Source organism: Salmo salar, chromosome ssa06 (genome assembly GCF_905237065.1).
Source record: "Salmo salar chromosome ssa06, Ssal_v3.1, whole genome shotgun sequence".
NCBI classification, from domain to species: domain Eukaryota; kingdom Metazoa; phylum Chordata; class Actinopteri; order Salmoniformes; family Salmonidae; genus Salmo; species Salmo salar.
The window spans coordinates 49,082,178-49,097,024 of record NC_059447.1 but is presented as its reverse complement, the minus strand read 5'-3'; the positions used below and the strand labels follow the sequence as shown (position 1 = coordinate 49,097,024).

The 14,847-nt window shown below is 43.9% G+C and overlaps 1 protein-coding gene across 2 annotated transcripts in view; it reads left to right on the top strand.

Annotated features, from left to right (window-relative positions):
• LOC106607581 (acyl-CoA:lysophosphatidylglycerol acyltransferase 1) overlaps positions 1 to 14,847 on the top strand; it is a 104,731-nt gene that overhangs the window by 43,272 nt on the left and 46,612 nt on the right. For both annotated transcript variants that reach the window (XM_045720686.1, XM_045720687.1), the window contains exon 4: positions 9,300 to 9,395. In XM_045720686.1, coding sequence (XP_045576642.1) covers positions 9,300 to 9,395 — 96 coding nt within the window. The remainder of the gene's footprint in view (positions 1 to 9,299; positions 9,396 to 14,847) is intronic.

Here is a 14,847-nt window from a genome sequence, read left to right as displayed (position 1 = left end):
TCTGGTTACCACTCCTACCCAGTAACTAGAATATGCATATACTTATTACATATGGATAGAAAACACCCTAAAGTTTCTAAAACTGTTTGAATGGTGTCTGTGAGTATAACAGAACTCAAATGGCAGGTCAAAACCTGAGAGATTCCTTTACAGGAAGTGGCCTGTCTGACCATTTCTGGAACTTCTTTCCCATCTCTATCTTTTACTAAGGATCTCTGCTCTAACGTGACACTTCCTACGTCGTCCATAGGCGCTCAGAGCCCGGGAAAAACCTGAATGTCGTCATCCCAGCCCCAGGCTGAAACACATTATCGCCTTTCTCAAGTGGCCGATCAAGGGACTCTGGGCTTAGGCGCGTGACCTGACCACCCCCGTCTTTGTGATTGTTTTTTCCCTCTGTTTGCCGAAAAGGAGATTCCCGGTCGGAATATTATCGCTTTTCTACGAGAAAAATGGCATAAAAATTGATTTTAAACAGCGGTTGACATGCTTCGAAGTACGGTAATGGAATATTTAGAATTTTTTTGTTCACGATTTGCGCATGCGCGCGACCCTTCTTTACCATTTCGGATAGTGTCTGGAACGCAACGAACAAAACGCCGCTATTCGGATATAACGATGGATTATTTTGGACCAAACCAACATTTGTTATTGAAGTAGCAGTCCTGGGAGTGCATTCTGACGAAGACAACAAAAGGTAATCAAACTTTTATAATAGTAAATATGATTATGGTGAGTGCTAAACTTGCCGGGTGTCTAAATAGCTAGCCCGTGATGCCTGGGCTATGTACTTAGAATATTGCAAAATGTGCTTTCACCAAAAAGCTATTTTAAAATCGGACATATCGAGTGCATAGAGGAGGTCTGTATCTATAATTCTTAAAATAATTGTTATGCTTTTTGTGAACGTTTATCGTGAGTAATTTAGTCATTTTATGTTAGCGAATTCCCTGGAAGTTTGCGGGGGGTATGCTAGTTCTGAACGTCACATGCTAATGTAAAAAGCTGGTTTTTGATATAAATATGAACTTGATTGAACAAAACATGCATGTATTGTATAACATAATGTCCTAGGGTTGTCATCTGATGAAGATCATCAAAGGTTAGTGTTGCATTTAGCTGTCTTCTGGGTTTTTGTGACATTATATGCTAGCTTGAAAAATGGGTGTCTGATTATTTCTGGCTTGGTACTCTGCTGACATAATCTAATGTTTTGCTTTCGTTGTAAAGCCTTTTTGAAATCGGACAGTGTGGTTAGATTAACGAGAGTCTTGTCTTTAAATAGCTGTAAAATAGTCATATGTTTGAGAAATTGAAGTAATAGGATTTTTAAGGTTTTGAAAATCGCGCCACAGGCTTCAAGTGGCTGTTGCGTAGGTGGGACGAATTCGTCCCGCCTAGCCCATAGAGGTTAAAAGGCATGTCGATCATTAAAAATCCTTTTGCATTTGTTAGCACAGCTGAAAACTGTTGTACTGATTAAAGAAGCGATAAAACTGGCCTTCTTTAGACTAGTTGAGTATCTGGAGCATCAGCATTTGTGGGTTCGATTACAGGCTCAAAATGGTCAGAAACAAAGCATTTTTTTCTGAAACTCGTCAGTCTATTCTTGTTCTGAGAAATGAAGGCTATTCCATGCGAGAAATTGCCAAGAAACTGAAGATCTCACACAACGCTGGGTACTTCTCCCTTCACAGAACAGTGCAAACTGGCACTAACCAGAATAGAAAGAGTGGGAGGCCCCGGTGCACAACTGAGCAAGAGGACAAGTGCATCAGTGTCTAGTTTGAGAAACAGACGCCTCACAAGTCCTCAACTGGCAGCTTCAGTAAATAGTACCTGCAAAACACTAGTCTCAACGTCAACAGTGAAGAGGCGACTCCGGGATGCTAGCCTTCTAGGCAGAGTTCCTCTGTCCAGTGTCTGTTCTTTTGCCCATCTTAATCTTTTATTTTTATTGGCCAGTCTGAGATGTGGCTGTTTCTTTGCAACTCTGCCTAGAAGGCCAGCATCCCGGAGTTGCCTCTTCACTGTCGACGTTGAGACTGGTGTTTTGCGGGTACTATTTAATGAAGCTATTTCTGATCAATTTGATGTTACTTTAATTGACAACAAAAATTGTTTTTCTTTCAAAACAAGGAAAGTGACCCCAAACGTAAGTCTTATTCTAAAGTTGATTGAAGAAAAAAAAAAAAAAAATCTACATACAAGACCCCATAATTACAAAGCAAGAACATGTTTTTAGACATTTTTGCTAATTTCTAAAGAATAATAAAATATCACACTTACATAAGTATTTAGACCCTTTACTCAGTACTTTGTTGAAGCACTTTTGGCAGTGATTACAGCCTCGAGTTAACTTGGGTATTGTGCTACAAGCTTGGCACTGCTGTATTTGGGGAGTTTCTCCTTTCTCAGCGGATCCTCTCAAGCTATGTCTGGTTGGATGGGAAGTGTTGCTGCACAGCTGTTTTCAGGTCTCTCCAGATCGGGTTCAAGTCCGGGCTCTGGCTGGGCCACTTAAGGACCCATAGGGCGGCGCACAATTGGCTCAGCGTTGTCTGGGTTAGGGGAGGGTTTGGCCGGGGTAGGCCGTCATTGTAAATAAGAATTTGTTCGTAACTGACTTGCCTAATTAAATAAAGGTTAAATAAATAGGGCCTCCCGAGTGGAGCACTGGTCTAAGGCACTGAATCCCAGTGCTAGCTGTGCCACTAGAGATTCTGGATTCGAGTCCAGACTCTGTCGCAGCCGGCCGCGACCGGGAGACCCATGGAGCGGCACACAATTGGCCCAGCATTGTCCGGCTTAGGGAAGGGTTCGGCCTGCAGGGATGTCCTTGTCCCATCGCGCACTAGCGACTCCTGTGGCGGGTTGGGTGCAGTGCACGCTGACACGGTCGCCTCCGACACATTGGTGCGGCTGGCTTCGAGATTAAGTGGCCATTGTGTCAAGAAGCTGTGCGGCTTGGTTGGGTTGTGTTTCGGAGGATGCACGGCTCTCGACCTTCAACTCTCCTGAGTCCATAGGGGAGTTGCAGCGATGAGACAAGACTGTAACTACCAATTGGATACTATGAAATTGGGGAGGAAAGGGGGTAAAGGTAACAAAAAATAAATAAAAGGACATTTCGAGACTTGTCCCGAAGCCGCTCTTGCATTGTCTTGGCTGTGTACATAGGGTCGTTGTCCTGTTGGAAGGTGAGCCTTCGCCTCGGTCTGACCTCCTGAGTGCTCTGGAGTAGGTTTTCATTAAGGATCTCTCTGTACTTTGCTCTGTTCATCTTTGCCTGAATCCTGACTAGTCTCCCAGTCCCTGCTGCTGAAAAACATCCCCACAGCATGATGCTGCCACCATTATGCTTCACCGTAGTGATGGTGCCAGGTTTCCTCCAGCTGTGACTCTTCGCATTCAGGCCAAAGAGTTCAATCTTGTTTTCATCAGACTAGAGAATCTTGTTTCTCATGGTCTGATAGTCTCCAAGCGGGCTGCCATGTGCCTTTTACTGAGGAGTGGCTTCTGTCTGGCCATTCTACCATAAAGGCCTGATTGGTGGAGTGCTGCAGAGATGGTTGTCTTTCTGGAAGGTTCTCCCCCGATTGCAGGGCCGACATGTAGGGCCCTGCAATCATCTTTAATGCAGGGCCGACAAACAAGTTCCTTACTTTTCCCCCTTCCACTTGCCTCGTCCATTATTGCGGTAATGCTGCAATTAGTTGATTGATTGTAATTTTGGGTAGAGCAGACATTTCCATATATTTTTGTTAGCAGCATGTGACATCACTCAACCAGTCATATTTATGATATAATTTACAAAGATTATGCCTTTTTCAATATAAAAATAAAATATATTATTATATTTGAGTTTAACCATAATATTTGTTAGATTATTTGTTCTGTCTTTTCTGTTGGATTAAACTAAAATTGCATCCAACTTTCTATGGCTTGTTTTAAAAATAGCGATATTTTGGATGTTTAATTTTCATATAGGTTTGCCAAAGATGAGCTCATCATTTTCCTCTTTCATATTTGCCCAAAATGACAGTTCTACTGGGTCAAAGTAAACGATAGATTGGATAAAAGGACCGAGGACAATGGCTAAACGCCTCAGCCTGAAGTTAAAATCTAGTGGAATGTTTTTGTTTTGTCTTGAGAATGTCACGTTTTTACTTATTGAAGGTGTCTTAAGTGTTCAAGAGTTTTGCAAATCGAGTGTTGAAAAAGTAATGTAATTGTTAGTCAAACAAAATTCACGACCCACAGCTTAATCATCGGCTCGGTCGGACATGCAGTACTTTACATTCTTTCCAGTCCAGTATAACTGTCGAAGGCGCATTTTGTGTCGACACCATTCATAAAACCCTTTACTTTATCCATCTAGTGAAGTTTCTGGGCCAGGGCTGTAGCAGCTGACACACACACACACACACATGTATGTGTGTGTGTGTGTGTGTGTGTGTGTGTGTGTGTGTGTGTGTGTGTGTGTGTGTGTATATGTGTGTATATGTGTATGTGTATATATATATATATACGTATATACACAGTGGGGAGAACAAGTATTTGATACACTGCCGATTTTGCAGGTTTTCCTACTTACAAAGCGTGTAGAGGTCTGTCATTTTTATCATAGGTACACTTCAACTGTGAGAGACGGAATCTAAAACAAAGATCCAGAAAATCACATGGTATGATTTTTAAGTAATTCATTTGCATTTTATTGCATGACATAAGTATTTGATCACCTACCAACCAGTAAGAATTCCGGCTCTCACAGACCTGTTCGTTTTTCTTTAAGAAGCCCTCCTGTTCTCCACTCATTACCTGTATTAACTGCAGCTGTTTGAACTCGTTACCTGTATAAAAGACACCTGTCCACAAACTCAATCAGACTCCAACCTCTCCACAATGGCCAAGACCAGAGAGCTGTGTAAGGACATCAGGGATAAAATTGTAGACCTGCACAAGCCTGGGATGGGCTACAGGACAATAGACAAGCAGCTTGGTGAGAAGGCAACAACTGTTGGCGCAATTATTCGAAAATGGAAGAAGTTCAAGATGACGGTCAATCACCCTCGGTCTGGGGCGCCATGCAAGATCTCACCTCGTGGGGCATCAATGATCATGAGGAAGGTGAGGGATCAGCCCAGAACTACACGGCAGGACCTGGTCAATGACCTGAAGAGAGCTGGGACCACAGTCTCAAAGAAAACCATTAGTAACACACTACGCCGTCATGGATTAAAATCCTGCAGCGCACGCAAGGTCCCCCTGCTCAAGCCAGAGCATGTCCAGGCCCGTCTTTAGTTTGCCAATGACCATCTGGATGATCCAGAGGAGGAATGGGAGAAGGTCATGTGGTCTGATGAGACAAAAATAGAGCTTTTTGGTCTAAACTCCACTCGCTGTGTTTGGAGCAAGAAGAAGGATGAGTACAGCCCCAAAAACACTATCCCAACCGTGAAGCATGGAGGTGGAAACATCATTTTTGGGGATGCTTTTCTGCAAAGGGGACAGGACGACTGCACCGTATTGAGGGGAGGATGGATGGGGCCATGTATCGCGAGATCTTGGCCAACAACCTCCTTCCCTCAGTAAGAGCATTGAAGATGGGTCGTGGCTGGGTCTTCCAGCATGACAACGACCCGAAACACACAGCCAGGGCAACTAAGGAGTGGCTCCGTAAGAAGCATCTCAAGGTCCTGGATTGGCCTAGCCAGTCTCCAGGCCTGAACCCAATAGAAAATCTTTGGAGGGAGCTGAAAGTCCGTATTGCCCAGCGACAGCCCCGAAACCTGAAGGTCTGTATGGAGGAGTGGGCCAAATCCCTGCTGCAGTGTGTGCAAACCTGGTCAAGAACTACAGGAAACGTATGATCTCTGTAATTGCAAACACAGGTTTCTGTACCAAATATTAAGTTCTGCTTTTCTGATGTATCAAATACTTATGTCATGCAATAAAATGCAAATTAATTACTTAAAAATCATACATGTGATTTTCTGGATTTTTGTTTTAGATTCCGTCTCTCACAGTTGAAGTGTACCTATGATAACAATTACAGACAATTACAGTAGGAAACACTGCCGATTTTGCAGGTTATCAAATACTTGTTCTCCCCACTGTATGTATATGTGTGTGTGTGTGTATATATACTGCTCAAAAAAATAAAGGGAACACTACAATAACACATCCTAGATCTGAATGAATGAAATAATCTTATTAAATACTTTTTTCTTTACATAGTTGAATGTGCTGACAACAAAATCACACAAAAATAATCAATGGAAATCCAATTTATCAACCCATGGAGGTCTGGATTTGGAGTCACACTCAAAATTAAAGTGGAAAACCACACTACAGGCTGATCCAACTTTGATGTAATGTCCTTAAAACAAGTCAAAATTAGGCTCATTAGTGTGTGTGTGTGTGTGGCCTCCACGTGCCTGTTTGACCTCCCTACAACGCCTGGGCATGCTCCTGATGAGGTGGCGGATGGTCTCCTGAGGGATCTCCTCCCAGACCTGGACTAAAGCATCCGCCAACTCCTGGACAGTCTGTGGTGCAACATGGCGTTGGTGGATGGAGCGAGACATGATGTCCCAGATGTGCTCAATTGGATTCAGGTCTGGGGAACGGGCGGGCCAGTCCATAGCATCAATGCCTTCCTCTTGCAGGAACTGCTGACACACTCCAGCCACATGAGGTCTAGCATTGTCTTGCATTAGGAGGAACCCAGGGCCAACCGCACCAGCATATGGTCTCACAAGGGGTCTGAGGATCTCATCTCGGTACCTAATGGCAGTCAGGCTACCTCTGGCAAGCACATGGAGGGCTGTGCGGCCCCCCAAAGAAATGCCACACCACACCATGACTGACCCACCGCCAAACCGGTCATGCTGGAGGATGTTGCAGGCAGCAGAATGTTCTCCACGGCGTCTCCAGACTCTGTCATGTCTGTCACGTGCTCAGTGTGAACCTGCTTTCATCTGTGAAGAGCACAGGGCGCCAGAGGCGAATTTGCCAATCTTGGTGTTCTCTGGCAAATGCCAAACGTCCTGCACGGTGTTGGGCTGTAAGCACAACCCCCACCTGTGGACGTCGGGCCCTCATACCACCCTCATGGAGTCTGTTTCTAACCGTTTGAGCAGACACATGCACATTTGTGGCCTGCTGGAGGTCATTTTGCAGGGCTCTGGCAGTGCTTCTCCTGCTCCTCCTTGCACAAAGGCGGAGGTAGCGGTCCTTCTGCTGGGTTGTTGCCCTCCTACGGCCTCCTCCACGTCTCCTGATGTACTGGCCTGTCTCCTGGTAGCGCCTCCATGATCTGGACACTACGCTGACAGACACAGCAAACCTTCTTGCCACAGCTCGCATTGATGTGCCATCCTGGATGAGATGCATTACCTGAGCCACTTGTGTGGGTTGTAGACTCCGTCTCATGCTACCACTAGAGTGAAAGCACCGCCAGCATTCAAAAGTGACCAAAACATCAGCCAGGAAGCATAAGAACTGAGAAGTGGTCTGTGGTCACCACCTACAGAACCACTCCTTTATTGGGGGTGTCTTGCTAATTGCCTATAATTTCCACCTGTTGTCTATTCCGTTTGCACAACAGCATGTGACATTTATTGTCAATCAGTGTTGCTTCCTAAGTGGACAGTTTGATTTCACAGAAGTGTGATTGACTTGGAGTTACATTGTGTTGTTTAAGTGTTCCCTTTATTTTTTTGAGCTGTGTGTATGCATGTATGTATGTATGTATGTATGTATGTATGTATGTATGTATGTATGTATGTATGTATAGATATAGATATAGCCATCTGCCCATTCACTCTCACAGCCATCCACACATCCACACTTTGATTGTGACAGCCCTACTCAGAGCGCTGCTGGCTAATACTGTACTCTGGCTAGCCAGCAGGTATCGGATTCTCAGCCTCCCTCCCGTTTAACCTGAAATGATTGGCCTGTCTTGTGATGGGATGTGAGGTCCCACTCCCTCAGCCAGTGTCTGCGTCCCAAACTCACTGAATGTGTCCCAAATGCCACCCTATTCCCTATATAGAGCACTACTTTTGACCAGAGCCCTATGGGCCCTCTTTAAAAGTAATGCACTGTGAAGGGAATAAAGTGCCATTTGGGACGTACACTACACTGAACACAATCAGGCCCAAATATCGTCACGGCCTTGGCTCAGCTACAAAAGACCAATCGATAGGTTTACTTAATCCAATTACTATTTATCTGGCCCACTCCTATTCCTCTGGCAGCACTGCTGCCTGGCTGCTACCATACTGTGCAAATACTGTCTGTCTCCATGCTTCAATGGAACTGTGACCAGGATGGTTGTGGCTTTGACCTGGCTTACCGAGGGAGAATGACTCTTAATGTTTTGACTAGCAGTGAATTCATATTGACAGGGACATTTGGATGGAATGGTATAAAAGACCAATGTTTTTACCTGTTCATCTCCTTGTCTGCGAGGTCTGTCAGTTGATAGGCTGCTATATCTACAGTGAACGATTGAGTCGTTTTCCCCCTTTGTTTCTATGAACTTCCGTCCTAGTGGTCCAGTTTGTGTTTTTAGCCAACTCCTCTCTGTGTTTTGTTCATTGCTATGCAAAAATGATACTAAAACAGAAGTTGGCTACAGTTTGTGACCTAGGCAAAAAAAAAAACTGTGACGAAAAGAAAACCGTGTGATAGAGCAGCCTACAAATGGCTGTGGTTTCTGCAGGCTAAGCGACAGTCATACTGTGTAACTTCACACAACTGCCCTACCCATCCACCCCCTCTGTGGTGGGAAGAGCCACTGGGGAAGGGGTTGGTGCTCCTGTTCTGTCCTCCCTCCAGGACAGTACAGTCCTTGGTGGAGGAGGACTGCCAAACCCACACGCAGCCCTCTACCATCCCAGGGCTGAGCCCTTGGTTTGGAGGGTTAAGGGTTTTTTCTACTGGGGCTGCCAGGAGGAGGAGGTGAGCGGGGGCTAGTTGAGCTGTGGTGCACAAACATGAGGACATGATCCACTTCATCAACTGCATTCTCAGCACAGTTATGCTCTTAGTGCCAAAAGAAGGAAGTGGCGAAAGCTTCTCAGTGGGACCTAGAGTTACGTAAATTGGCTGTGTGCCTGCCTGCATACCTATGGCTATATAGACTGTGTGTGTGCAGACCATGATGGCTACATACAGTAGACTGAGCGTGTGTGCAGACTGCAGAACTATGACTTCATAGTCTCAGCGTACGTGTGTACCTACCTATAGATTGTGTGTGTGTGACCAGTCTGTAATGATCTCTCTAGGTGGTGCGGAAGATGATGTGGTTGATGGACCACGTGTTCAAGTACACCAACTTTGGCCTGGTGTCTCTCATCCACGGGGACTTCTTCATCAGACAGGTGAGACAGACAGACATACTCTGAGACCTCTATCTAGGAGGCTTTTACTCAGCCATCGGCTGATGGCTGACTATCTTATCACAACTGTTTTTGTGATAGGATATTTTTATGTGGTCTGACTGGTTTAGTGGTCATCACGCAGCCTCTGGCACACATACAGTGTTGGCATAGCTTTGAATTTGGCTGACTGCACTTTGACACACTGTCATCGTCTCGATCTGTTCAATGAAATCAGAAAATAACTTAATATATGCTGAACAAAAATATATATATAAACGCAACATGTAAAGTCTTGGTCCATGTTTCATGAGCTAAATTAAGATCTCAGAAATGTTCCATATGCACAAAAAGCTTATTTCTGTCCAAATTTGTGCACAATTGTTTACATCCCTGTTAGTGAGCATTTCTCCTTTGCCAAGATAATCCTTCAACCTGACAGGTGTGGTATATCAAGAAGCTGATTAAACAGCATGACCATTACACAGGTGCACTTCATGCTGGGGACAATAAAAGGTCACCCTAAAATGTGCAGTTTTGTCACACAACACAATGCCAGAGATGTCTCATGTTTTGAGGGAGCATGCAATAGGCATGCTGACTGCAGGAATGTCCACCAGAGCTGTTGCCAGAGAATTTTGTTAATTTCTCTACCAACGTCACTTTAGAGAATTTGGCAGTACATCCAACTGGTCTCACAACCGCATGCCATCCCAGAAACTCCACATCTGGCTTCTACACCTGCGGGATCATCTGAGATGAGCCACCTGGATAGCTGATGAAACTGAGGAGTATTTCTGTCTGTATTAAAGCCCCTTTGTGGGGAAAACGAATTTTGATTGGCTGGGCCTTGGCTCCCCAGTGGGTGGGCCTGGCTCCACCCATGGTTGCGCCCCTGCCCAGTCATTTTGTTCACTATAGTTTTATATTTTCACCAATGTGTATATTTGTGTAATGAAATGGTGACATTGCAAGTCCCACGAGTTAACATTTTATTACATACCACACACACGCACTCCAGCTGAGCAGTATATCAGCTCGGCAGCAGGCAGGAAGTGGCTACAGCCTCCTCCTCTAACAGGGACACAGCCAGGCAGGCCCAGTGGACAGCACAGTAGAGCAGTGTTATGGTACAGTACAGTAGTCCAGCCGCTGGCCTGAAGTGACCCTGCCTGCAGTGTGGGAGCAGCTGGAAGAGAATAGAACAGAGATCAATGTGCTGCCTGGGTGACAGACCGAGAGAGGCAGGCAGACACAGGCAAAGAGGCAAGCAGGCAGAGGGCGTGTACATACAGATATACATACGTATATACAGTCAAATATATATGTGTGTCGACAGACAGACGGGGACAGACAGATATGCTAATGTAGACATGCGTGGATAGTCAGACAGACAGGTGACTGGCACTGTAGAGAGGGAGCTGATTCAGTTGCTTGCTGGCCCAGCAGTTCTGTTCAAATCAAATTGTATTTGTCACATGCTTTGAAAACTACCGGTGTAGACTAACAGTAAAATGCTTATTTCCCAACAATGCATAGATTTTTATATATATCTATCTCTATCTATCTATCACAAGGAATAAGTAGAAAAAAAAGACTAGGAATAAATACACAGAGGAACAATAACTTGGCTATATACACGGGTTACCAGAACCGAGTCCATGTGCAGGGGTACGAGGTGATTGAGGTAGATATGTACAGTACCAGTCAAAAGTTTGGACACACCTACTCATTCATGGGTTTTTCTTTATTTTTACTCTTTTCTACATTGTAGAATATTAGTGAAGACATCAAAACTATGAAATAACACATGAAATCATGTAGTAACCAAAAAAGTGTTAAACATATTTTAGTTTCTTCAAAGTAGCCACCCTTTGCCTTGACGACGGCTTTCGCACACTCTTAGCATTCAATCAGATTCATGAGGTAGTCACCTGGAATGCTTTTCCAACAGTCTTGAAGGAGTTTCCACATGTGCTGAGCACTTGTTGGCTGCTTTTCCTTCACTCTGCAGTCCAACTCATCCCAAACCATCTCAATTGGGTTGAGGTTTGGTGATTGTGGAGGCCAGGTCATCTGATGCAGCACTCCATCACTCTCCTTCTTGGCCAAATAGCCCTTACACAGGCTGGAGGTGTGTTTTAGGGCATTGTCATGTTGAAAAACATGATAGTCCCACTAAGCGCAAAACCGATTGGATGGCGTATCGCTGCAGAATGCTGTGTTAGCCATGCTGGTTAAGTGTGCCCTGAATTCTAAATAAATCCCTGACAGTGTCAGCAGCAAAGCACCATCACACCTCCTCCTCCATGCTTCACGGTGGGAACCACACTTGCAGAGATCATCCGTTCACCTACTCTGCATCTCACAAAGACATGGCGGTTGGAACCAAAAATCCCAAATTTGGACTCATCAGACCAAAGGACAGATTTCCACTGGTTTAATGTCCATTGCTTGTGTTTTTTGGCACAAGCAGGTCTCTTCTTATTGGTGTCCTTTTAGTAGGGGTTTCTTTGCAGCAATTCGACCATGAAGGCCTGATTCACGCAGTCTCCTCTGAACAGTTGATGTTGATGTTTCTTGAACTCTGTGAAGCATTTATTTGGGCTGCACTCGGAGGTGCAGTTAATTGCCGATTTCTGAGACTGGTGACTCTAACTCTGTAGCAGAGGTAACTCTGGGTCTTCCTTTCCTGTGGCGGTCCTCATGAGAGCCAGTTTCATCATAGCACTTGATGGTTTTTACTTGAAGAAAGTTCTTGACATTTTTCAGATTGACCTTCATGTTTTAAAGTAATGATGGCTGTTTCTCTTTGCTTATTTGAGCTGTTCTTGCCATAATATGGACTTGGTCTTTTACCAAATAGGGCTATCTTCTGTATACCACCCCTACCTTGTCACAACACAACTGATTGGCAAAAACGCATTAAAAAGGAAAGAAATTCCACAAATTAACTTTTAACAAAGCACACCTGTTAATTGAAATATATTCCAGGTGACTACCTCATGAAGCTGGTTCAGAGAATGCCAAGAGTGTGCAAAACTGTCATTAAGGCAAAGGGTGGCTACTTTTGAAGAATCTCAAATATAAAATATATTTTGATTTGTTTAACACTTCTTTTGGTTACTACATGATTTCATTTGTTATTTCATAGTTTTGATGTCTTCACTATTATTCCACAATGTAGAAAATAGTATAAAGAAAAAACTTTTGACTTGTACTGTAGGTAGAGATGAAGTGACTAGGTAACGGCTCGCATTCCTCACATCCTCCCCCAAATACCTCACGCCCTCACACACTGAACATCTGCATTGTTAGCACCATGCTTTCTAGTTAGACTGTGCCGACTGGACTGGCATGCACTCACACAAGCATGAAGACGCATGCTGACATTTTATAACATATACAACATAATAGCCAGACACTATGAAGTATTGCCACTTATAAACTGGGTGGTTCGTGCCCTGAATGCTGATTGGCTAAAAGCTGTGTTATATCAGACCGAATACCACTGATATGACAAAACATTTGTTTTTAATGATCTAATTATGTTTCTAACCAGTTTACAATTGCAGTAAGGCACTTCGGGGGGGGGGGGGATTTGGGGTGTATGGCCAATATACCACTGCTAAGGGTTGTATCCAGGCACCGTCCAAGAACCCCCCTTAGCCGTGGTATATTTGCCATATATCACACCCCCTCGGGCTTAATGCTTAATTATACTGCAAGTACTATGCTATTTACTCGGCATGGCACTCGCATGAATGATGAAATGTAAATGACATAACACACACAACATGATAGCCAGTGAATTAGAATGATTTGTTACTGCGCAGTGTGTCAAGTACCATGCTCTTTACTTAGACTGACTTGCATACACTCATACAAACAAGATGGCACATGCCAACACAAACTGGAAAAAAGGTAAATGTCCTGAAGAAACATTTTGTACTTGCTTCAGCTGTCCAAAAGTATTTTTTATGGTAGTGGAATTAGTTTAGACGTTTAAATTGAGACTAGTTTAGACGTTTAAATTGAGACATGCTACAAATAACAACGTACTGTAGCAATGAGCTCCAAAAGTATTGGGACAGTGCAAATTATTTTGTTTTGGAACTGTCTTCCAGCACTTTTGGATTTAAAATTATACATATTTTACAAGGTTAAAGTGCAGACTGTCAGCTTAAATTTTTTTTTAAATTATTTTACCCCCTTTTTCGTGGTATACAATTGGTAGTAGTTATTGTCTTGTCTCATCGCTGCAACTCCCGTACGGACTTGGGAGAGGCGAAGGTCGAGAGTCATGCGTCCTCTGAAACACAACACAACCCAACCGCACTGCTTCTTGACATAACGCACATCCAACCCGGAAGCCAGCCGCACCAATGTGTCAGAGGAAACACCGTACAAGCATGCACTGCGCCCGGCCCGCCACAGGAGTCGCTAGTGCACGATGAGACAAGGACATCCCTGCCAGCCAAACCCTCCCCTAACCCGGTCGCGGCCAGCTACGACAGAGCCTGGGCTCAAACCCAGAATCTCTGGTGGCACAGCGAACACTGCGATGCAGTGCCTTAGACCACTGCGCCACCCAGGAGGCCTTGTCAGCTTTCATTTTAGGGTAGTTTTATCCATATTGGTTGAACCGTATAGAAATTACAGCACAGTCCCCTATTTTTTTATTTGATTTAAATTGAACCTTTATTTAACTAGGCAAGTCAGTTAAGAACAAATTCTTATTTACAATGACGGCCTACCGGGGAACAGTGTGTTAAACTGCCTCGTTCAGAGGCAGAACGACTTTGTCAGCTCGGGGATTCAATCCAGCAACCTTTCAGTTACTGGCCCAACGCTCTAACCACTAGGCTACTTGCCAGTCCCTATTTTAGGGGACGAAAAGTATTGGGACAAATTCACTTGTGTGTATTAAGTTAAGTATTTGGTCCCATAATCATAGCACGCAATGACTACAACAAGCTTGTGAGTCTACAAATTTGTTGGATGCATTTGCTGTTTATTTCGGGTGTGTTTCAGCTTATTTTGTGCCCAATAGAAATTAATGGTAAATAATGTATTGTCATTTTGGATTCGCTTTTATTGTAAATAAGAATAGAATGTTTCTGAACACTTCTACATTAATGTGGATGCTACCATGATTACGGATAATCCTGAGTGAATTGTGAATAATGTTACGTGAGAAGGTTAGAGGCATACACATTATACCCCCCCAAAAACAATTCTAACCTCCTCTGTCTTGGGGGTATGCTATTTGTGCGTCTAACTTTTTCACTCATCATTATTCACGATTCATTTAAGACTATCCGTAATCATTTGCGTGCTTGCAAAATGGGACCAAATACTAAACTTTTTACTACTTTAATACACATATAAGTGAATTTGTCTCAATACTTTTGGTCCCCTAAAATGGGAGGACTATGTACAAAAAGTGCTGTAA